At 33.3% G+C, this 26,976-nt stretch overlaps 1 protein-coding gene across 1 annotated transcript in view; it reads left to right on the top strand.

Annotated features, from left to right (window-relative positions):
- TPK1 (thiamin pyrophosphokinase 1) overlaps nt 1-26,976 on the top strand; it is a 508,741-nt gene that overhangs the window by 220,885 nt on the left and 260,880 nt on the right. The window contains exon 5 of the mRNA XM_051961747.1: nt 23,725-23,797. Coding sequence (XP_051817707.1) covers nt 23,725-23,797 — 73 coding nt within the window. The remainder of the gene's footprint in view (nt 1-23,724; nt 23,798-26,976) is intronic.

Here is a 26,976-nt window from a genome sequence, read left to right on the forward strand (position 1 = left end):
GGTCACACAGCTAGGACATGTTAGGTGTCTGAGGTCAAATTTGAACTCAGGTCCTCCTACTTCAGCTCTGGTGCTCTGTCCACTGCACCAACTAACTGCCCCCATCTCTGCCTTGGTATTTCATTATATACTATTCATTTGGACAAATCATTTAAGCTCTTAGTGAGCCTCAGCTTCATTTTCCAAAAGAGGTATTGACCTAATGACTTCTAAGTCATATTTTATGACCTTCACTGTATATGTCGAAGATTGGATTTTTGTGTATCTCAAAACTAGATTTAGATGTGGCTCCTTGAGACTTTTCAATTAAAGAGGGGGGAAAAAACAAAATATGTGTGTTTATCTCTTGATTTGTAATACAGGAACATAGCTCAAACTTTACTTTTCCATTTCCTAAATTTTGGTTTTAAAATGGAATTTAATCCAATTTTTTTGGTTTAAGGATAATTACCATTGTTGTGTAATTAGAAGCTGCACAAAATTGTATTATATCCAAGTCAACAAGATTTATATATTCTATAACAATTCCATTTGTTTGAGCAGGAATAAGAGCTTCAAGAATACTGGTATAGTCTAATGTGAATCTAACCTAACATTTGGATATGATAGATTTGTCAAATCCCGCAAGAGGTTTATTATCTTTGATTTAGGTTGAAATTCAGCTGTCAAATTGATCTTCCTAAATCACAGGTCTGGCAATATAACCTCCTCTAGTCAAGGGAAAATCTTTTGACTTTCAAAGCCCTTTATAAACTATTTCCTACCTTTCTACTTAATTTAAAATTAACTTATTTTTCTTCATATACTTTGTAAACTGGTAAAATTGGTCTGTTGTCTGTTCCTAACACATCCATCTCTCAACTCTGAGTCTGGAATTCTTTTTTTTCTCTTTAGCAAAAGCATCTCCAGGCTTTCTTGGCTTGCTCAATAGTTCAGCTAAACTTGGAAGAAGCCTTTCTCAGCCCTCTTTTATCTTAGTGCATTCCCTCTTGTATTACACCTAATTTATAATCTTGTTTTAACATAATGGTTGTTTTATTTTGTTTTTGCATGTTATCTTCCAACTTAGTCTGTGAACTCCATGGGACTGTTATTTTCTTTTATTCATTTATTTATTTATTGTTTGTTTATTTTTATTGTAGCCCTTACCATAGTGCCTGGTTTATAGTAGATACTTAATAAATGCTACTTAACTGATTGGCTGCTTCACACTGCACCTGTCTTTTCAAAGGCATAGGGAGTTCTTTCATGGAGTGACTTGCTCTACCATTATAGGCCCTCCCAGTCCCTTTTCTGTGACTTAATCTCTGAGTTTTGCTTAAAACATTGAAAGAAGATTAAAATTAATAGCTACTATGCGTCAGGTTAGGAGCTTGATTTTCATCTGCAAAATTACTGCTCTCTAGTAGTGATGCCATACAACCTCTGTGAGCAAGAGTTATTCATTTTTATAAAGAATAAATATCTGATTTGAAATCAAGACCTGGTTTTAAATCCTGACATCTTTTATTTCTTGTAGATCAAATTAAGCAAGTCATTTAACTCTCATGATCTGCTTTTTTTTTGTTTCTAAGATTGGACCAATCCCTTCAAGATTCTTATTATCTCTAAATCCAATTTTATGATCATGGTTACTATCTATTTAAGAAACAATTTAGCACAGAAAATGGTAATCAACCTTTAACTCTTATAGACTTAATTTCCCCTTGTTTAAAAATCTGACTGCTGGTTTCTAGCAAAAAATATGGTAGGTATAAAATTCACATGATTATTTCCAAGCTTACTCGTAAGAATGGGAAACTGCAGGCTTTCTTTGTGAATCGGTATATAATACGGTGCAAGTCATTTCTTCCCCAGGAACAAGCAAATACATTTATTTATTACTGGCAGCCTCTAGTATATATTCAGTTTCTTCCTATTATATTCAATATATCTGGATTATTAGTGACTAGAGAGCAGTATCACATGTTGCATAAAGAAAAAGAAAGCACACAGTTATTCCAATCATCTTAGTATGCACTAGTAGGTGACAAGAGTATTTCATCCTATTAATTTAGGTACATGATTCGTTTTGCAGTGAAACTCCTATGTATAACAATTCTCCTGTGCATCCTTCTGACAATACTTAAAGTGAATAGTTATGCTTTCTGCAAAGTATTTAAAAGTCTTTATAAGGAGGAAGGAAAAATTAGCTTCACAGTTGTTAAATACCAATAAAATCAATGTACATTTGGTTATATATAATATTAGATATATATTTATATATATACTATATACATCATATTATATATAACATTGATTTGTGTATGTGTGTGTGTGTGTATATATATATACACGCACAATATTTTATTTATTTATTTATTTAACAAATGTAGCAAATGGTCCTGGAAAATTTTTAATAAACTTAGAAAAAAAATCTCAGTATCAAATAACAGTAAGATATTTGATAAGATATTTGATTGTGAATCAACTGATCAGTGAAACAATTGATATCAGTTGATTCACTGAGCTCCAACCCACAGCTTATCCTGATATTATAGTATCCTTATTGAACTGAACCATGAATTGTACTAAAATATTTTTTAAATATTTTAATTCAAACACCTCTTGAATTAAATTTAACAGGAACCAAACCAATATTTTCTGAAACAAATCATAATTTTATTCAGTTTGCATCCCTAAGAAAATCATGGATTTGTGGTGTCCTGAAATAATTTGTATGGTTCTGATCACGTTAGAGAAGGAATAATCATCATTAGAATCCTAAATATTATTTTGTGAGGGTTAAATAGGATATGTGATAGAAGTTTCATATAAGATAAAAAATTTCAAAATGAGGAGCTTAGACATTGAATTCAATTTCCTTACTAAAAGTAGAGAATCTGAGACCCAGAGAAATAAAGTAATTGCTTAGGCCACCTGATAAACTTCTTGTGTTTTCAGTCTCCCTGCTTCCCACATAGATGGATTGTTAATGATATCTGAAATAAATAAAAAGCAGAGAGCCAAAAACAAATAGTTTAAAAGCCAAGGACTGGGAAAATCAACTCGGGTACCAAGCAAACACCCTTATTCTTAACTAATGAAAGATGTGAAATGTTGTAGTAGGTTATTTGTTAGTAGTAGTAGTCATTTGTAAGAGAAGCCTAATATTTGAGGCAAGTGGTTTTTATTTGAGGCATCTTTTATTTGCTGCTATTATAGACTAATTCTTTGGACTTTTTCACTTTGTCCTTATATCTATGTTTATTCCATTTTCCTGAACTTCCCTATCAAACAACTTTTCAGTTTCAAGTACACATATTAACATGAATTTGTATGCTTAGAGAAATTAGACTGAAGCCCACTGAATGTAGTCAGTGAGACAATATATATTTTGTAAGTTCTTTATAATTTTTACAGCCTTTTGATTATTTAAAAGATATATTTAATCCAATGTTCCTTACATCTATAATATCTCTATCTCATTACAGTAGATGGTCCTCAGAATGACAAAATTCCCATTAAAATGATTAAGTAGGATCTCTATAGAGACAGATGAATCAGAATCAAGTCAGCTGTAGTTTCCTTTGGCATTTATTTAGTGCTTAGCCATTATAAAATGTTTTTGTTGGATTGAATGAAACTAATATTTATTGAAGTGTAGTATATGCCATGAAGCCATAAAATAGTCCCAGGCATGGTCCTTCCCCTTCCCTTCATGAAATTGACAGTCTGTCTAATAATAACTGACTTTTCTCATGCTTTGGTTTGCAAAGCGCTTCACAAGTGTTATGCCATTTAATCCATACAAGCACCCCATGAGAAAAATGATATTATTATTTTCTATTTTGTAGCTGTGGAAACTGAGGCAGAGAGAAAGTGACCAGAATTGAGTCATATAACTGATATTACAGGCAGTTTTAAAATTCCTATCCTAATGTCCCATTAAATTCATGTGCCACACTTTGTTTTGTTCCTTAAACTTTAGCCATTCTCATATCATATTTCGTACTTATTTCTTCTTCTTTTTTGCCATTATAAAAAATACATTAATATAAATAATTTGGCACTTAGTTTTTTTGTTAATGACTTCCTTGGAGTTTTTGCCTAGTAGTGGGATTTGTAGGTCAAAGGATATGGAGATTTTAGTCACTTTATTTGCATAATTCCAAAAGTGTTTTCCAGAATATTTGTTCACAGCTCTACCAAAAATATGTTTTTATAACCTCTCTGTCTTTTTTCAGAATTCTCTTTTCCATGCCATCTCTAGTTAGAACAACATCTCCTTCTCTTCCCCACCAGTAACTAAGAATCTCTTTCTGTGGCTCTCAGTTCTTAAAGGTGAGTTGTCTTGCCTTCCCAGGCTTAAGTCTCTACACCCTAACTCTACTCCTTTCAGCTCCCTTCTCTTTATTCCATCTCTCCATTCAAACGTAAACTCCTCAAAAGTTCATTTTCAGGGCTGTTTATCTTCCTTTGGTGTCCACCTAGCACTCAGCTCTCTGTGCACAGTGGCCATATCCTGCCATACTGTCTGGGCAGATGCATAAGTCAGGCTGTGAGTAGCTAACTTTGGTGGGTGAAGGGATTGCCCACCATGCATGTGAAGACTACTTCTTGTGGAATGGGCAGATGAGAACAGTCCCAATAGCCATGACAGGTGGCTGAAGCGAACATTGTGCAGCACTTAGAGCTTGGTAAGACATAGAGGATACCAACAACATCACTTCATCCTGGGTCATTGTCAGACATCCTAACTTTGGTTTTGTTCTTGAACTTTAATAACTGGAAGAGAGAGTGAAGCTGATGATTCGCATAATTCCACCTCACTTAATTCCCATTCAGTTATGATGTCATTGGTCTTCTCTGAAAATGGACTGAGAGAGGAGTCTAAGAAGGCAGCGTAGGTTAGAAAATTTCGAGCTCTCCAGATTTTCCCCATAAACTAGACAAAGTAGCACCCAAGGCAAATGTAGTGCAATAAAAATAGACACAAGTTCAGAGCAAAACAGTGTTTTTTTTTCTCCTCCTGGGACAACTGGAGAAAATCAGAATAAAAATCCCAGGACTGTGGTTTGAAGTGTAAAACCTCTAGGCTAGCTCTACTGAAATAGCCTGAAGATGAAGATACAGTCCATATAATGACACAGAAGCAGAAGAAAACTACATTCATGGAGATAAGATGATGTGTTTAGTAGAAAGGACAAATAGGATTGGAATTATAGGGAGGAAAGAGAATAAATGGGAGTATTGGACAAATATGAGTACTACTTTCTGTCCTCAAATAGCATTATCTTTAAACTACATTAAATGTAGCCATATCTACTACATCCATCTATTTTTCATTTTAGAATATAGATTATGATCAAGTCTGTAAACATCTTTTTAATTTTGAGAATTTTACGCTTTTTGTTCTGTGTCATTAGTAAAGTTGTTATAATTGTCCTTTAGGGTCCATATTTAAATACCACATTGCATTCTAACTTAGAAAGTGATGCCCTAAGTTGAATGAGGCTCATCCCAACCTATATATAGGATACATAGGCTAATTACATTCAGAACTTCTGATTATCAATACTTAGCTTAGTTTTTGTCATTGGATATCCCCAAATAAGCTACATTTTAAGTATTATTCATTACTCCTAGTTATCCTATGTCCAAAACAACTTAAATTAGTGGCATATTGCTGTTAATTGTTAGGGAAGATCTGGATTTATGACAGAAATATCTATTAAGAAATATTTAATATTATGACGATATTTAACTATAGAAGTTATAGGTAAATGGCATTTTTGAAATCAAACCATATTTACTAAGAGACTGGAATTTATTAAGGGACTGGAATTTCAAAGTTACAAATGTGTAAATATGTATTTTATTTTTAAAATCATCCTTAATAGTTATCCCCAAAACGTATTTTTCATAGAAAATTGCCTCATGAAAAATATTGTTGATATCTTGATAAATCAGTATTGTATTTAAATTTTAATATTAAAAACTGTATCATTTGCTAAGTGAAATGAGCAGAACCAGGAGATCATTATACACTTCGACAACGATATTGTATGAGGACATATTTTGATGGAAGTGGATTTCTTTGACAAAGAGACCTGAGTTTCAATTGATAAATGACGGACAAAAGCAGCTACACCCAAAGAAAGAACACTGGGAAACGAATGTGAACTATCTGCATTTTTGTTTTTCTTCCCGGGTTATTTATACCTTCTGAATCCAATTCTCCCTATGCAACAAGAGAACTGTTCGGTTCTGCAAACATATATTGTATCTAGGATATACTGCAACATATCCAACATATAAAGGACTGCTTGCCATCTAGGGAAGGGGGTGGAGGGAGGGAGGGAAAAAAAAATTTGGAACAGAAACGAGTGTCAATATAAAGTAATTATTAAATAAAAATTAAAAAAAAACTGTATCATTAATGATATGTTGTCAAATATGAACACTGGTCAAGTAGCTTTCAAAACACAGGAGATGGGAAGTTAGCTATGCTTCTTTGATAACATATTAAGATGAATGGATAGTTTATTGTTCCATTGTGCTTTTGATGATGTTATGCAAGAATTTTTTTTCTTTTAAAAAATAAGAATAGCAATTAAAATCTAAAAATCTAAATTGTCTATTAAAAATGTCTGGGCTCAAGAAAATTCAAAATTGTTTCTTACAACTAATAGAAATAACTTCTAGGGCTAGAATTATCTACATTTGGGGGAGTGATGTAATTTACATGCATAATAACTGCATGGTTAGTTGGGTTCATAGAAAACATGTCTTCTAGAAAGGAAGAAAAAAAAAAAGAAAGCATTCAATAGAAATACTTTTGGGCTTCAACAGATGTTTAAGAAGTTTTTAACATCCTTTTCTCCATGTCTAGAACACATTGCCTTCTTTTTCAACTGTGCAGGATAAAAAGAATGATGAAAGGGAAAATAATAAAGAGTTGTAAGAAAAAACGGTTTTTGGAAGAAAATATCCCTTAAAAATATGGCAATTAGCATAACTCTTTCAATTATATATAGCAAATTAACTAATATGTAAATCCAAGCATACGTATATAGTTTTTAGCATTCAGATAAATCAACCTCAAGTCCTATAGGCACTCAATAAAGACATCAGTGATTGAATAGTTAGGTCAATGACATTCAGTTTAATACATCCAAATCAGCTGTTTATTATTTTGGTAGAGATGGTTTTGGGCAAAGCTTTGCTTAAAGAATAGATAAAGAGTTGGGTAGGATGGGAAATTTTATTATCTTTAACATCTTTAATGTTTTCCCACTATTACTCCTCTACTCATAACAAGCTGCCTTTCTGTTAGTTATTACTTTGGTCCAAATTTTCTCTCTCAATCAAAATCATGGTTGTTGTATTTCATTCTCAAAGAAAACCAAAATGACACCACTCTATTAAAGTCAAATTACAATGTGTTTGACTATAATTGATCAGAGTAACACAATCCTGGAGTGCTGTACTGCAGGTTGGATACAGATAGTCCAAATGAACATTTGGAGTTAATTCTCTAATTTTGCTCATCTTGCACTTTTTTTGAGCTACTTCAGTTGCTCATAGATCACAGCACTTTCTCTCAGAACTCACAGCGTTGGGCAGTCCTGTGCCAGTGTCTCCCATGTCATACAATCAGTTCTAAAGTTCTTAAGAGAGAACTTAAGTGTCCTTTTATCACTCGTTCTGACCATGATGTAAGTGCTTGTCTTGTATGAGATCTCCATAAGATAGTTTCTTTAGCAAACATACATTTGGCATTTGAAGAATGGTCACCCCAACAGAGTTGCTTTCTCTACTACAGAGTCTGAATACTTTGCAGTTTAGTTTGAGAAAGTACTTCAATGTCTGATATTTTATTCTGCCAAGTGATCTTCAGAATCAAATGGAAGTGATTCAATTTCCTGACATGGATTGGTCTTGTTCATGTTTCACAGGCATACAGCCATTGAGGTCAGCACTGCGGCTCTGTAGACCTTCAGTTTGGTAGGCAGTCTAATACTTCTCTCCCACACTTTCATACACTTGAGTTAGCTTGGGCAATGGATGTGCCAAATTCATTATCAATGGAAAGTACACTGTGTGTTCAGGGTGTGTTCAGGGAAGACTATCCAGAGATACCTTTGGTGTGAAGGCTGCTAAGCCCTTTTCAGCTGTTTTCTACTTTCTGTGTCCATCTGATGCACCTAAATCTCACCTGTGGCTCCAAGAAGCTATTGCATGTGTAGCAGCCACAGTAGTAAATGATTTTGGCAGATGGGCCGAACCTGGTTGAGAGTGACTGAGGGGTAGCAGTCCTTTTGGTGAGTTAGAGAAGTATGTACCCCAAGCATGTGAAGACTTCCCCTGGTGGAATGGATGATTGAGAGCAGTATCTTCCAGCAGTGATGACAGCAGCTAAAGCTGGTACTGTGGAGTTCTTAGAGCTTAATTAGACATCCAAGACGCCAAGGTCATCCACGGTATTTCTAGCCATCACTAGTTGTCTTGACTCTGTCCTGCCAAGTAAGGCTTATGACTTCATGCACTTCCACCTTATTTAAATCCAATTTATGCGTGAATCAAAATACATCACACATGCTTTTTTTTTTTTTTTTTTTTTTTTTTTTTTACCATTTCTAGCTATCTCAAAATCCTGTGGTGATGGGTGAGTGATGAACCAGCAAGTACAGAGTGGCTCATCTTCTCACTGCAAGCAGCAGTGGGATTCAGTAAGTAGCTCCCTGGCTGCCTGAGAAGCTTTTTAAGGATCATACTTCTCACTTCCTGGTGAGATGAAAGAACTAGAAAAGGTGCCTTAAAAATTGTCTGCTTACCCAATCCCAGCTGGATTTATCATGGTGGGAATCCCAAGATATGACTGAAATACAAAAATAATATTCAAAAAATTCTACAAAGTTGATTCCATTCACCATCAGTACATGGAACGTGCACAGACTTAGAGGCAACACAAAATCCAGCAGACCTAAAAGATGAACAGCTCTTGTCGCAAGAGAATTCAGCAGGTATCACATCTAAATAGTAGCCCTAAGTGAAACAAGTCTGGTAGTGAAGATTGGCATACTGAAGTTGGAGTTAGATATACATTTTTCTGGAATGACGACAATGAAGGGAAACTGATATAGGTTTTGCGATCAAAACTAATCTGTTCTATTATAAGCCCACCAGAGGGATTGCATGACAGACTCATGACACTACAATTGCCACTTGCAGGAAAATATCATCATTGCCTCGGTTCCTACTATGACAAACCCTGAGGAGGTCAAAGAAGAATCTATGAAGATCTGGAGAACCTTATCATCAGTGTGCCAAAAGAAGACAAACTTATAATTCTGTGTGACTTTAATGCTAGGCTCAGGTTACCAGACATGGCAGGGAGTCCTTGAGAGGAATGGAGTTGGAAACAATAACAGCAATGTTCACTTACTACTGAAGACTTGTGTATCTCATGACTATCTCATCACTAACACTGTCTGCCATTTACCTCAGTGCAATAAAATTTCACTGATGCAGCTTGTAGCAAACACCCCCATTTAATAAGCAGCATAAATATAGAAAATTTTGTAAATGGACACACATGGTATTGATTATACATTAGCAACACGATAAATAATTGGCAATTGAGAAATCTGGAATGTTCTGGAAAGATAGTACAAGAGGTAGCAGTTTGTAATGGACAAAAAACTTGGTTCAAAATCAGAAAGACAGAGATTCCAGCTCTATCTCTAACATTACTGGCTGTGGGGCTCTGTGAATTAGGCACAGTTCGCAGTGTACCAATAAAACCAAAAGTCCTATCAGCCCCACCTCAGTAGTACAAATAAACTAATAAATGATTTCACTCAAAAGCAAAGCTTGGGAATTTTTTTTTCTTTCACCTCTCTTTCCCCAGAAGATCAATAGTGTTTTGATAGATAGGAACATCTATTATTTGTTATGAGATGGACATCAAATTGTAGTAGAGTTAACCAAATAACATTCCAAAAGTTGAATAGTCAAGTTAAAAGAATCAAAGTTCATCACTTCAGTTATAATAAATCAAAAAATGGACCAATATACAAAACAATCTAGGGCCTTGTTTCGTTTCCTTCACATCTTATAGTGGTTATGTTGGGGTTGCAGAAAAGGAATTGAAAGGTACTAAGAATCATTCAGTCTTTAAGAATATCCACAAACATTAATGAAATTACTCTTTTCATTGTTCCATCTCTGGCATTAAATGGTATCTGCTTTGACATTCTAGCTAATGAATGAAACTGATGAACTTGAAAAGGCCACAAATTACTTCAATTACTACTTACAGATTCTCCTTAGAGAGTTAGATAAATGAATTGACAGAATGTTTTTCATCTTGTACCTAAACAATGGGATGCTTAATTGTTGTGCTTTGAATTTGTTATATTGAACATTAAAAATCAGATTACCATAAAGATAACTTCCCCAATACCCATGGAAAAAACTGTGGTGGGGGAAAATTAAAAAATTATGGAAAAAGCTAATATGATCCTCTTTGGCAAAGTCATTTTGTACTTGGTAACTTCAGTATAAAAATGAGAATAAGGAAGAATAACAAAAACTGTTAGAAATTAGCATTTTGAATCAAGTAATGAAAGAAAAAATTCATGCTACCTAGAAACAAAATATCTGTATATCATGGATACATTCTTCAAAAGGAAACTTAAAAGATTTTTGATATAATATTAAGTGGGGAAAATAATTAAATTAACTATAGAAAAAAAAGTAGCTAGTTTTGAGTTTCATTTCAGAATTGGCTTTTCCAAATCATTGACTGATATAAGACCAAAGTAGATACAAAATTAAAATAAAATGTGAAAATAATAAGGCACCACTTACCACTTTAACTCTCATTGAATCTATTTAAATATGGTTGGCTTTTTAAGAAATAAGAAATGCATAAATTATTATGCTTTTTAGTAAGCCCTATGAAGTAATTGTAAGAGCCCAGAAAATTTGCTTAGCTGTAAAATTCTTTATCTTCTAGCTTGTCAGAAAAACATGGACAACCAGAGCTATGCAAAGTTCTGATAAAAAATTATTTGTACAAAACTAAAAAGAATGATGATGAAAGATTATAAATGATATCATATCAAAAGTTAAAAGGAGTTTTTGAAAAGGTTGGCAGAAAGAAGATTCAAATAAGTATGGTTTCTTTTGTAAATAAAACTAAGATAAATAGATACAAAATGAAACAGAGTTGCTATCATTTTTAATAATTTTTTCTTTTGTGATAGTGGAGGTATGACATTTGGACTTTTTGATGTGATATTTGAGGAAATAATAATGATATTTAAGAATTTTTACTGAAGTCCAGAAATGAGTCTTTCTTAACTATTATTATTTTATTATTATTATTATTTTTTTTAATGCCTTGGAACTTAGTAATCATTCAATTTATCTGCAATTTATCAACCTACTATTTTGTCTTTTTCTGTATTCTGGGCTATTTTTATACCAAAGTTTTTGTGAATTTTCACCACTATGTCCACTTCGAATTATAGGATTACAGATTTAGAACTACAAGGAACCTAATCTTGTCTACTATCATTTTATAGAGAAGAAAACTGAGACCCAAAGATAAAGTGATTTGTCCATTCTCACATTGACAAGTAGAAGCCAAATAAGTTCAAGTCCTTTCATTATTGCTTCTATTATTATCCTATCTTTCTTCACATTTACCTGAAGTCTGCTGAAATATTACCATTGTTTTGCTATACATGCATATGTACACATATAAACACACACACACACACACACACACACACACAACTTGAATGTACATTGTGCTTTAAGTGTTGTCTTCCCTTTTAGAATATGAGCTCCTCAATTTGGAACTATGCTCAAAAAGTTATCAAACTGTGCATACCTTTTGATCCAGCATGTTACTACTGGGCTTATATCCCAAAGAGATCATAAAGAAGGGAAAGGGACCTGTATGTGCACGAATGTTTGTGGCAGCCCTCTTTGTAGTGGCCAGAAACTGGAAACTGAGTAGATGCCCATCAATTGGAGAATGGCTGAATAAATTGTGGTATATGAATATTATTGTTCAGTAAGAAATGACCAACAGGATGATTTCAGAAAGGCCTGGAGAGACTTACATGAACTGATGCTGAGTGAAACGAGCAGGATCAGGAGATCATTATATACTTCAACAACAATACTGTATGATGATCAATTCTGATGGACCTGGCCATCTTCAGCAATGAGATGAACCAAATCAGTTCCAGTGAAGTAGTAATGAACTGAACCTGCTACACCCAGCGAAAGAACTCCCTCTATTTTTGCCTGCCTGCATTTTGGATTTCCTTCACAGGCTAATTGTACAATATTTCAGAGTCCGATTCTTTTTGTACAGCAAAATAACGGTTTGGTCATGTTAAAAAAAAAAAAAATGAGCTCCTTGAGGGCAGGGAGTGTATTTTTGTCTTTCTTTGTATTCTCAGTGCTTAGCACATGGGAAACACTTAACAGATATTTATTGATTGACTGAAATGAATTATTAATATTATACGACTGAGAGCCAGATCTTTATTCCCCTTCAAACTTTTTCAGACCACTTTAGATCATCATTTAATATTAATCAAGAATAAAAACAAATTAATGGCATTGTGCAAATTTCATCTTTCTTATGAAATTCTACATTATAAAAGAGCATTAAATTTATTTGACAGTGGAATCAAGAAATAGTTTGTGAAAGAGATCATGATGGCCTTTTGTCATATTGATCTCTAAAGAGTAGGATTGTAAAGAAATGAAATTTCCTAATGATCTTAAATGGCTTGGTGAAAATAGTGTCTTGATGAAATAATGTTACAAGGAAGTAGGTTAAGCATGACTGCATTATAAATGTTATAATGTGCAAATGATATTACAGCAGAGTTTCATAATGTTACTTTGTTATAGAATATTAATGACTTTACTGTACATGATGTGATTGTTCCCTTTTGTCATCCAAATATAATACATAGTTTTTCATCCATGAATTTGTTTCAAATCCTGTCAAACTCATTTTTTTTATATTAGTTCACATAATCATATGGGAAAATATAATTTGTGTTTTACTTTTTGAAGGCAGATAATTATCTTTTCCACGGATACAGAGTGGGACCTGGGAATGTGTCACTTAAAGACAGTCAGCCCCAAAATAATCAGCTCTTTCATAAATCTGGTTTGGGTAGGGTTAATAAATTATGTGTAATCATTCTCTCAGGCAGCTACAAAAATAGCCCCTCTATATCAACTGTCATTAGTACTGCAACATAAAACACATATGGAAAGTGTCACCCTGAATATGTACTTATTCAGAATGCCCAAATCCATGGCAACAAGAACCTCAAAAAAGGAGATGGTCTTTTAATTGCAGAGACAAAAAGCAAATTGCAGGAACTTTCAAAAGTTAGTAAATCATATGAGAAAGGATGTAATTATTTTAGTCATCTCAGCATGCATACCAGGTGTATTTTTGGCATATACTTTGTTTAAAGTATGCATCCCAGATTAATTTGGAAAGGATACACATTAAATTCTAACAAAATATGTAAAAAGTAAACACTCATTTCTGGACTTGTTTTTCAGCTATCTATTTTCTCTCTCAAAGCATTCAATACATGATAATGTGCTAGAATTTATATTATTACTCCTTTAAAATTTACAGGGGTAGAGAAAAAAATAATTCTATTGCTTAACTCAAAAAAAAAAATTACAACAATAAAAAAAGATTGTATTCTCTGAAAGCCTAAATATAGCCAATAAGGACAGATATATAGCTTTTTATGCCTTTTACTTGTTAGTTTCTAGTTTAGTCATTGTCAAAGTCAATATGATTCCAAGTTGATTCCAAATATTTGAGGGATTTTTGCACAAATGAGAAGATAGTGACAGACCCAATTGCATTCCCTTGATTATTGAATCATAATATATTTTAAAATTTAGTAATCTGACAGTAAAAAGCTTTCCCCTATAACTTTTATTGAAACTGTAGTGGACAACTCTAACTTGCATTTTCTGAAGTTTACCATATGGATGACTGTGTTTGAAATCTTGGTTATAAAGGAATTCTTTATATAGAGATAAATTGATACACATACCTCAGGTCCTTTTACTATTTAAATTAAATAATAAGAAAAACCTCAGAAACTGGGGGTTATATATTTTTTAAATTCTTAGTTATTTGTTATCAGTAATACCACATTTTTCTTTTGTTGTTGTTGGACCTGGTAATTAATACATAAACTTTAAAATAGATTTTTGGAGTAGGAGAATATGTATCTCTGGCATTCTATTAGATAAGAATTAGAGAAAGTTAGCCAAAGGCACAGCTAATCTTCAACTGGTAGAAGGAAAAGATAAATAAGTCTCAAGTGAAGAATAAGAAGTCCCCAAGGGAAAAAGAGATACAAGGAATAGTATATGAAAAAACAAGTTAATGAGTATGACTGTATGATAAAAGTTTAACTGAACAGACTCCAAAGAGCTGGATAGAATGAATGCAATGAAGGTTTAGATACAGACATGAGCTGATTTGTCAGTCTTGAGAAGTGAGGTTATTTTAAAAAGTTAGTATGTCAGAACATTGTTCTGACAAAGCCCTTCATGTTAGATTACTTTGTTAAATATCAAATATATCCAAAAAAATTCTCTTGTTTATTCTTTAAGATGCTAAGATGTTCTTTTACATCTTGAAAGTGATTTCCAAGCTTCCTATTCTTGTGGGTCTCGTACAAAAATGATTAATTTTATACTTAGTCCTTGGTTAATAGGGTAAGTTTTTGTCTGTCAGATAAATAGTGGGATGATACAATATAGCAGCAGCAGGTAACATTTTGAAGGCCCTGGTGAGCACACTAATATTGGCCTCTTTTCCTTTGTATGAAAGGAAATGGACCAATTATTCTAGATGTAAGCCAATCAATGAGAGAGAATACGTTTCTTGTTGATTTATTCTCATTGTGATGTTCGAAAGAACATTTGACTGAGTCAAAGACCCAGGTTGTAATTCAGTCATCAAATTAATTCAGCCTTGATTGATGTTTTTGTCTATAACAAATATCTTTTTTTTTATCTTTCTTTTCTTTTTTTTTTTTTAATAATTATAATTTTTTATTGACAGAACCCATGCCTGGGTAGTTTTTTACAACATTATCCCTTGCACTCACTTCTGTTCTGAGTTTTCCCCTCCTTCCCTTCACCCACTTCCCCAGACTGCAAGCAGTCCTATACATGTTAAATATGTCACAGTATATCCTAGATACAATATATATGTGTGCAGAACCAAACAGTTCTCTTGTTGCACAAAAAGAATTGGATTCAGAAGGTAAAAATAATCCAGGAAGAAAAACAAAAATGCAAACAGTATACATTCATTTCCTAGTATTTTTTCTTTGGGTGTAGCTGCTTTTGTCCATCATTGATCAAATGAAACTGAGTTAGCTCTCTTTGTCAAAGAAATCCACACTCAGAATACATCCTCATATAGTATCATTGTTGAAGTGTATAATGATCTGGTTCTGCTCATTTCACTTAGCATCAGTTCATGTAAGTCTCTCTAAGCCTCTCTGTATTCATCCTGCTGGTCATTTCTTACAGAACAATAATATTTCATAACATTCATATACCATAATTTACCCAGCCATTCTCCAATTGATGGGCATCCATTCATTTTCCAGTTTCTAGCCACTACAAACAAGGCTGCCACAAACATTCATGTACATACAGATCCTTTTCCCTTCTTTAGTATTTCTTTGGGATATAAGCCCAGTAGTAGCACTGCTGGATCAAAGAGTATGAACAATTTGATAACTTTTGGGGCGTAATTCCAGATTGCTCTCCAGAATGGTTGGAGTTGTTCACAACTTCACCAGCAATGCATCAGTGTCCCAGTTTTCCCGCATCCCCTCCAACATTCATCATTATTTTTTCACATCTTAGGCAATCTGACAGGTATGTAGTGATATCTCAGAGTTGTCTTAATTTGCATTTCTCTGCTCAGTAGTGATTTGGAACACTTTCATATGAGTGGTAATAGTTTCAATTTCATCATCTAAAAATTGTCTGTTCATATCCTTTGACCATTTATCACTTGGAGAATGGCTTGATTTCTTATAAATTTGAATCAGTTCTCTATATATTTTGGAAATGAGGTCTTTATCAGAACCTTTAACTGTGAAGATGTTTTCCAAGTATGTTGCTTCCCTTCTAATCTTGTTTGCATTAGTTTTGTTTGTACAAAGGCTTTTTAATTTGATGTAATCAAACTTTTCTATTTTGTGATCAGTAATGATCTCTAGTTCATCTTTGGTAACAAATTTATTTCTCCTCCACAAGTCTGAGAGATAAACTATGCTATGTTCCTCTAATTTATTTATAATCTCGTTCTTTATGCCTAGATCATGGACCCATTTTGATCTTATCTTGGTATATGGTGTTAAGTGTGGGTCCATGCCTAATTTCTGCCATACTAATTTCCAATTATCCCAGCAGTTTTTATCAAATAATGAATTCTTATCCCACCATTTGGGGTTTTCTTGACAAATATATTGTAGTGGTTTGCCATTTCTTATTCCTTCTCATTTTATTAAGTGGAAATAGTTTCAATTTCATCATCTGAAAATTATCTGTTCATATTTTTTGACCAAAATGGAAATAATCTTTAGGCATTGTGGTACACACCTCTAATTCCTTCTACTTAAAGAGATTGAGATTAAGGAGGTCTGATCTGCATTAGAGAAGAAGTTAAATTTGTGTATGTGCTTCATCCAGTTATAACATGGTACTCCAAGAGTAGAGTATTAACAAATTGTATAGGGAAGGTTGAACTTGACCATGTCCAAAAAATGGTGAAGAGCTTCATCAGGATCTAACAGTGCCTTCAGCAGTTCTGACTTGGGCATGGCATGGAGACCCAACTTCAACAAATAAACAGACAAATTAATAAAAAGGAAATAATGATACTTGAAATATTTATTATAAAGATCAAGTGAAATAATATATGTATTGTGTTTTGTAAGCTTAAAAGCACACTATATAAATGCCATTTTTTGTAAAGTAGTTTATATTGCTGTTATATATTGATTCTAGTTACTTAATAAAAATTTTAAGTTAAATCAAATTTTTAGAGGACTTGCTCTGGAAAAGTCTCCATCAATTTCCCTTCTCATTCTTTTACATAGAGTTACATTGGCTGATTGGCATGGATGATGAAACAAGACTCAATATTAACCTAAGCCTCTTTTTTTCTGGGGCTATTTTGTTAAACACCCTTACTTTCTTCTCTCTCCCCCCAATACTTTTTTTCATTAAGATATTTCTGTTTGAGAGAGTTAGTGAAAAGGAAATATACTTTGTACCAAATAAATCAAAATGGTTTTCTGCTGGCTGTATATTGAGTTAGAAAATCACAGATTGATGTTGTCTGTGTTCTACTGTATTTTTATTTATTTTGTTAAACATTTCCTAATTACATTCAGGTTCTGGCTGCACTTGGGAGTTTGTCAGGTCTGGTGAAAAGAACACTAGACTTTGAGTCAGAATCCCTAGTTTCTAATCTAAAATTAGTGCTGTTAGTATGTATAAATCAATTCACTTCTTTGATATGGTATTTCCTCTGATATAGAATAGAAATAATTATATTTGTAATATAGAATAGAAGTAATTATATTTGTAATACCTACTTCATAGGGTTGCTATCTTTGGCTCTTACCTAAACAGCAAACTGCACACAAGAATAAGGTTAGAAATATTGTAGTTTAAGGAATTGTAAACTGCAGCACACTTCTAACTCTACCCTCTAGAATCCATGTAAGTATTTGAAATAAATTAGATATATAGAGAAATTAGTTTATCCACACTGGGGCTGCTGGCTAGAACTGGAGTAGAGTTGGATATATACCAAGAAGTAAGTGTAAAATAAATTCCAATATTTCAATTATAACAAACAGTATTGAAGTAAACAGTTCCTTGGGAGTATGACTGGTGTGACTATTACAGTCAAATTCGGTAGGATATTGATCAATGCAGAACTGAAGAACTTAGAAATTGATGGTCCAAACCTATGTGGGGGTATTGATGGAAAAAAGTAGCATTGGTCCTGTGCTTGCAACATACACACACACACACACACACACACACACACACACACACACACATATAATCTTCTGGGACTAATGCAAACTTAAAGCCACACAGCAAATGGGATGTCATTCCATGCTGTGATCATAGCTCATATTCATGCAGTACTTGTAATTTTCACAGTGCTTTTCCTGTTAAGTAAAAGATGTTATAGAATTAATAACTGAGTCTTAAATGTCCTCTTCTTCAGGAGTTATTAAACTTTTTTGTATGAGAAATCCATTTGATATTTTGATGGAGCCTGTGAATACCTTTTCAGAATTATATTTTAAATGAAGTAAATTACATACAATTATAAACAAATCATTCAAAATATATATTTTTTAAAAGCAGGTTCTCATATTTTGGATTTAGAACCTTTCTACATATCCCCTTCATTTAGGGGGTGTGGACTTAGAGGTCTAGAAAAAAAGGTTGTGATTGTATTTAGGTTGCATAAAGAGACAGTAGAAGTCCTGAGATTTTTCTTGACTGTGATGCTCAGTTCACTACCTGCTGCTGTTAGTAGCCCAGCAACAATGTTCATTAAGTCCAAATTAGGAATCCTTTCCCTCCCAGCATTGGTATTATAGCAACTCTCTAGAATGGTGATGGAGACACCATTCTAGATCCAGTACATTCCAGCCTGATGATGCAGATGGCATCAAGACCAGAATGCTAGTATTAGACAACAATCATCCCTCAGAGCAGAAACAAACCCCTCTTTCCATAATCTGTTCTAAAAGTTCTCAATTTGTTTTGTGCCATGATTGTCTTTGGTGATCTGGTCATTGCTTTCACAAATGTCTTGTCTGAATAATGTACTGTTGTATTAACAATTAAAAATGGAAGCAAATACTTTTTTTTAAATAATAACTTTTTATTGACAGAACCCATGCCAGAGTAATTTTTTGCAACATTATCCCTTGCACTCACTTCTGTTGCGATTTTCCCCCTTCCTCCCTCTACCCCTTCTCCTAGAGGGCAAGTAGTCCTTTACATGTTAAATATGCCACAATCTATCCTAGATACAGAAGGTAGAAATAACCTGGGAAGAAAAACAAAAATTCAAGCAGTTTATATTCATTTCCCAGTGTTCTTTCTTTGATGTAGCTGCTTCTATCCATCATTGATCAATTGAAACTGAGTTAGATCTCTTTGTCTAAGAAATCCATTTCCATCAGAATACATCCTCATACAGTATCGTTGTTGCGGTGTATAATAATCTCCTGGTTCTGCTCATTTCATGTAGCATCAGTTCATGTAAATCTCTCCAAGCCTCTCTGTATTCTTCCTGCTGGTTCTTTCTTACAGAACAATAATATTAAATGGAAGGAAATACTAAATTTAAATTACATGAAAATGTAATTATAGTTGTGTTTTTCTCTCCTGTTCACATTCATGTATCCTTTGAAACCTATCTATAAAGAGGTCCCTGGACCCAGCTTTAGTACCTTAGCATTACTGGACTATATAAATAGGATATTTAATGGAGTATTATAATATACCAAAGGTAATCAGAGATTAATATATTTTCACTTATTCAGCAATTTTCCAATGCACTAAAGTATCTTGACTATGAAAGCCAAAGTCAATGGATTTTCATTTTATCTTTTAATTAGTCATCTTTTGAAAGTTATATAAAAAGGGAATATAAGGCATTGACTCTGAAGCTAAAAATAGCATTTATGACTGGCAACCAGTTCAGGAAGCCAGAGTTTAGATCTTTGTCTTATATGTAAAAGGGTGAATGTTTTCAGAGCAAATCCTTTCTCTTCTATAATTGTTTCTGGTTTAATCTGTGATTTATTTTTTTGGGGGGGAGGGTAGATCAGCAATCTCTGGAAAATCGAAATGATAATTTTAGAATCATATATAAATCCTTTAGGTTAGAACCACACAGGTCTTGACAATTCAGTATTTCAGTGCCTAACAAGTAAAGTGCATTCTCTATCAATTGATGATTATAGGATTGCAGTTCCCAGAGCTGAATGAGACATGAAAGGACATCTAGTCAAATTTTTCCATTTTTGATATTGTAGATTCCACATGTTGTGAAAAGTAAACATTATCAGTGTTTTTTGAGATATTAGCTAAAAGATCAAAAAATTCTACAGAATTACTAGCAAGAAAAAATGTTTTGCATGTTACCAATTTTATTTTGTGTATTACATTTTATGGGTATCATAGTTACTGTGTAGGAAAAGTGCACATTATCAGAATTAATGTTTAGCAATAAAGAATTATATGCAGACAAATATGTTTTTAGTAATCTCTAAAGATTGTAGGTCTTTTTCTAGTTATAAGAACGTAATGTCCTATTTCCTGTATGTTCATTATTAGCAACATTTACATTTTTTGACTTGAATGCCATTTTCTAGTAATGTTAACCCCTGTGGAAGTTGAAAATGGACTGTAATTGACAATTTGAGAGATGGTTTTGAAAATATTGAACATTATGAGGAAATGGATTTGAAACTTTTTAAAGTAGTGTCTTGAATTGAATTTTTGGGATAACGCAAATGAATTGTACCATTGGGAAAGACACTACTCTCATCATCTGAAGAGTGAAGATAAATAGATGGACACACCAAATAGTACAGAAATATGTACAACATATTAAAAGTCATAGAACACAGGGTCTTACCCTAAAGTCTATGAATGTATTTTTAAAACAAACAAAAGAATAAGTTTTTGTTAACTGCACTTGTACAAAATTTATCTTTTCTTTGGAATCATCTTTATTTTATTTTACCTCCTTTCTGGAGGTGAAAACTCCAGAGATGTCCTATATTTTCCATGGGTTTTTTCAACGTATTGATCCATGTACTGATTTTTTCCTCTTTTTATTCCCATTTTAAAAAATTTTACCTTTTAAAAAAGATGTTATTTCTATGCTCAAAAAATTATCAAACTGTGCATAGTTTTTGATCCAGTAGTGCTTCTACTGGGCCTATACCTAAAAGAAATCTTAAAGGAGGGAAAGGGATCCACATGTGCAAAAATGTTTGTGGTAGCCCTTTTTGTAGTGGCCAGAAACTGGAAATTGAGTGAATTCCCATCAACTGGAGAATGGCTAAGTAAGTTATGGTATCTGAATGTTATGGAATATCATTGTTGTATTTTTTTTTTTTTATCATTGTTCTATAAGAAACTATTAGCAGGATGATTTTAGAGACACTTGGAGAGACTTACATGAACTGATGGTAAGTGAAATGAGCAGAATCAGGTGATCATTGTATATGGCAACAACAGCATTATACAATGATTCATTCTGATGATTGTGACTCTTTCCAACAAAGCTGATTGAGGCCAGTTTCAATGATCTTGTGATGAACAGAGCCATCTACACCCAAAGAGAGGACTGTGGAAACTGAGTGTGGACCATAACATAACATTCTCATGCTTTTTGTTGTTGTTTGCTTGCATTTTATTTTCTTATTCATTTTCTTTCCTTTTTGAGCTAATTTTTCTTGTGCAGCAAGATAATTGTATAAATATGTTTATATCTATATTGAAGTTAACATATTTTAACATGTATAACATATATTGAATTGTTTGACATCTGGGAAATGGTTTAGGAGGAAGGAGAGGAAAATTCAGAACACAAGGCTATGCAAGGGTCAATGTTGAAAAATTATCCGTGCATATGTTTTGATAATAAAAAATTTTAATTAAAAAATAAAAATAAAAAGATGTTATTTGTTATATGAAATGGTTCTCTGGGAGGAAGAAAGATATTTCCTGGCGAAAAACTATTATGATGTAAAAAAACAGAAGACATCAATGAAAACTTGTTTAAAATAAAATTTTGAGGAGTCCATATAATTCCTCATACTTGCAAAGTTTTCTAGTATATAGACAAAAGAGGGGGTTAAGAATCCCAGATATAATACAAAACTTCCAGGACATTGAATAGAATTGCTATAGAAGATTTATGAAGAGTTAGGGACAAAAATTATATAGGAGAAGAAGATGAGAGTTGAGTTGAATAGGGGATAGTTGAGTTATATTCTGTATTAGTGGGGAGTCAGCATTCTACATCGATGAAATCACAAATCCATTGAAATGTTAAAAATTCACATCTATATATTGTTTTCGTGGTTTATGAAGCCCTTTCATTTTTCTAGTTGGACAAAATCTTTTAGTGCAATTATTATTATTCTTTTGCAGATGAGGAAACTAAGGCATTGAGAATTTAAATGACTTAATCATAGCTCTGTGTCTAGCAGATATTGATGTGAATGCAAATCTTAGGCCAGCTCCTATGCTCTTTCAACAGTTTACATTTGCAATTATGAATAAAGGGAAACGAAATTAAATGTCAAATTTACATAGTTCAGTATATCATCCAAACAATCAGCTAGTACTGACTCCTAATTTCCACTACTAGAAAAGGTGGTGGAATGACTACTTGAGGTATTCTGTAGCAAAACTGAAGAAAAGAGAGCATGTTTTTTAATTTCTTGAAATATAATCCTCCCCCAATTCACATATTAAGTCTGGGTTTCAATTTTGAAACATAATGTGCCATCAGAGATAAAATATTTGATAAATTTGTAAATTATTTCTATACACACACATTAATTTAAAAAAAAATACTGCCTATCTTTACATCCTATGGAAACAATTGATTGCAACCTGTTCAAAAAGACTGAATTCTTCTTACCTCTAGTAAAGATATATCAATGCTGAGAAAATAATCAAGATGGATTATCTCAGGAAAGGATTTATTGCTGGACTTGACCTTTACAAACTTTCAGAGATATCCAACATAAGTGGTGGTCTTTGTCTTTTTTTTTTACTGAAATAATTAATTAATCTACAAAGTGGAGTATTCCAGCGGAACTCTAAAGAATTAGATTGATCTCAGAATAAATCAGAAGAATTAACACAAACTATGATCCAAAATTTGCACAAGAGACATTAAAATATAAGAACATTTGATATTTAGAGGTTTGAATATGCCTTTTTTTTTTACCAGCACTTATATAAAAATAAGATTAAAAGAGAAAATAAGAAAACTGAAGATTGCTTATTTTTGTTCAGAGTATTCAGTCACACCACACACATATCACTAGGATGGAAATAAGTGAAATTCAACATAGGTTGTTGAAATTCAAAATAATCAAAATGATCATCTTTATGAGAATTGGAATGGTCTTTGAATAGGACATTCCAACCTCAGTTTATTTCATCAAGGTGGACTTACCTTGGTGGTGTTTGTGGTTTCAGAAAATGGAGATGTTACTAAAGGACGCTACAAACCTTATTGTGATAAAAATGTTTTTAAAATGAAATCATAACTCTTATACAACCTATGCAATACTGACTAGCTATTTGAATGAATTTGTGAAACATTCGAATCATTTTCATTTTCATGGAGACAGCTTTAGAATACAAAGTACTGTCATTTATATTAGATCCAAACTCAGTGCAAATTATAAGGTCTTATATCAGTGAGAAAAATAGTTTCTGGTGAATTATACTCCCTCCTCATCCCCAAAGCACAGGGGTTCCCTACAATCTCAACTTAAAAGTTAAGCAAAGAACAAACCATAATTGGTTTATTTACAAGAGCCATCTTTCTTTCAGCTTCTTGCCAGAGTACATCAGTGGAGATTTTGATTCTATTAGGCCTGAAGTCAAAGAATACTACAAAGTCAAGGTAAATTGGAAATTTTTCTTATTTTAAAGAGCTATCTGTGTATGAAATACTTTTTTTCTTCTGTTCCTTTTTTGGGCAATTAAAGGTGGGAATGTTTTCTTTTAATTGAGAATTAGTTGGGAAATAGTATATTTGACTTTGGAAAAAATAAAAAAAAACTCCTTAATATAATTTTTAATTTTCTTCCTGTGTCTCTGTTCATCCATTTATTTCTTCATTATTTATTTGTGTGTTTATTTCTTCATTATTTAATTTATAAAGCCTGTGGGCTGATTGGTTTGACAGATAGTTTGTTTGATTTTCTCTGTTTTATGCCTTGCCTCATTTTTTTGATGAGAGATTACAGGGTTGTTTCTATTACAAATACTTTGAAAGGAACTTGAAATGATTTTGATGTCTTGGTGGGGAATATCTTGTTGGAAGGGAAAAATAAAATTGATTGCTTTCTTCCCCAACACACTCTTCTTTGAAACTTTTCTCTTTTTGTTGAGGATTTTATTGTTCTTCCAATTGCTCCAGTTTGTTACCTTGTTGTCCTGCTTTCTTTCTATTGCTTCAGTCCAAATATCCATGCAATTGGCAAATCTTACTATTTCTGTCACTACCATGTCTCTGATATCTGATCTCTTTGTTTTATTCACACATCTATTGGTTTAGTTCAGGCCCTCATCATGTCAAGCATAGATTATTGCAGTAGCCTCCTAATTGGTTTTTCTATTTCAGATTTCCCCCCACTCTAATCAGTCTTTCACATAGCTGCCATGATTATGTTTAATAAATACTGATATGATCATGTCCCATTCATGAAACTCCAATTATATGATCTATTGCTTGTAGGATAAAACATAAATTCTTATTTTTAATATGAACTTTAATTCCCTGCATAATCTGTATACTAGCTACCTTACTAGCCTCCTGGCTTGCCAACCCTGTATCTCTTTACCTCCCCCTCTTAAAGTCCATGCTTGAGCTGTGTCTTGACAGAAAAGACTATCTTCTACACACAGTTGTCTGATTACCCTAACTATTAGTGCCCTTTCCCTCTGTATTTATTTTATATTGTTACTGTGCTTCAGTCATTGTTCATCGTATCTGGCCCCATCTGGGGTTTTTTTGTGAAGATACCGGAATAGTTTTCATTTCACTTTCTAGCTCATTTTACAGATGAATCAGTAGAGGCAAGCAGAATTAAGTGACTTGCTCAGAATCACACATCATCTGAGACTGGATTTGAACTCAGGAAGATGAGTCCTTCAGACTTTAGGCCTAGCATTCTATCCCCTGTGCCACTTACCTCCCCTTATCCTATATATGCATGTATATATACATATATGCCTATGTTGTGTCCACTACCCTCCCCTAAAAATTCTTTTATATCTGATCCTTGGTGAATTATGCAGCATTTTATAAATTATAGGTATTTAGTAGATACTTATTTTAACAAAGACACTGCTCTATTGGATCAAATACTTTTGTTCATTATCAGGAAACAGTAATGAGTGAAGAAGTGAAAATTTATTTATTAAGCACTTGCCAAGCAAGAGTCTTAGTGCCGAGATTTCAAAAATGAAAGTGAAATAGCTCTTGCCTTAGAGAGCTCATATTTCAATCAAAAGAACTATATTTTGGAGAATGGAGCAAGTCAAAAATTAACATGAATCAGCAGCAGCTATAGGGTGGAAACCAAATGAATAGGATCTTGTATCCTCCACAACTTTCAGTAAATCACAAGATGGTAAAAATGTCCACTGGAAAAGATGCTTGTGAAAACTTTTCTTCATAATTCTTTCCCTGAAGCTACCTTTGGTTCATGTATCCATAAGTTTTATACAGACTTTGCCCTGATGAGAAATTATGCCTTTAGATTGGTAGCTGTTGTATTCTCTCAATTTGCCTTTCTGGACATCTTACTTTAGTCTCTTTGCCTGTTTCAGATTTCTTATGAATTTTATCCTCAGTGTTTTCATAATTGTATCATTGTTCATCACAAATCTCTTTTCACACTAGAATGAATAATTATATTCCTTTATCATCTTTGTTCCCTTTTGTGCCATTTCTATCTTGCCTAAAACTGACATAAGTTTATAATGTGCAATTAGATGGACAAGTTATAAATCTAATCCATATATCAATCTGTGTATAGATATAAGAAATATAGCTATATATTCACTATACGTACATATATTGTACAAGCCCATATATGTATATACTGTGACAGTAAAAATGGACAAACAAGCATTAAAGAGGGTGAATTGGATTGTCTTTAAGGAAGGACAAAAATCCTTGAGTGATTCCAAGCTCCTCCTGAAAACAGGCCCATTGGTAAATGTTTTTGTTTTTGTATAACACGAAACTAAGATCACAGAACATAATGGAGTGGGCCCTATTTGCTATGAGCAGGCTACACTACTACCCAGTGACCTCCAATGCCTTCTTATTAACTCCAGGATCAAGTTAAAAGGCCCCTCTTTAGCACTAAAACTCCTCAATCTATCCTCTTCCATATCTTTTGGGTCATTTTATATTTTTCTTTGGCCTACACGCTATTGATCCATGTGCCTTTCCTCAGACAAACATTCCAACTCCAGGCTCTGTGGCTGTGGATTGGTTATCTTCCATGACTTACATATTTTCCTCTCCAGCCCTATCTTTTAGCTTCCTTCAAGATGCCTTCAAGACTCTCCTGAAGTTCCATCTTCTTTCCCAGCTTCTAATATTTTTTGCTATGAAATTTCCTTCTATCTACACACACACACACACACACACACACACACACACACACACCCTCCCTCTCGCTCTCTCCCCCTCTCTCTTCCCTCTCTTTGTGTGTCTCTCTCTGTGTCTCTCTGTGTGTGTTTCTTCCCCCACCCCCATTTTTCTTTCCTCATCCTCCATCTCTCTGCTATCTCTCTATATTTTTAATTATTTACACATTGTCTCTCCTATTACAATGGGAGCATTTACCTGTGTTTTTCCATTGTTTGTTTCTGTATTTGGTAAATAATAGACATTTAATAAAATAAGCACTTAATAAATGTACTCTGCTTAGAGTAGTCCTCTTAACCTCATTCCTCACCCTCATTACTATTTCTGGCACCTCATACTTATCTAGGTAACATGGCATCCTTCTTAGGATCTTGCCATGGTGAGTCTATGGTAATTGGACTCAGATTTTTCAA

This window comes from Antechinus flavipes, chromosome 5, assembly GCF_016432865.1.
Source record: "Antechinus flavipes isolate AdamAnt ecotype Samford, QLD, Australia chromosome 5, AdamAnt_v2, whole genome shotgun sequence".
Lineage (NCBI taxonomy): Eukaryota > Metazoa > Chordata > Mammalia > Dasyuromorphia > Dasyuridae > Antechinus > Antechinus flavipes.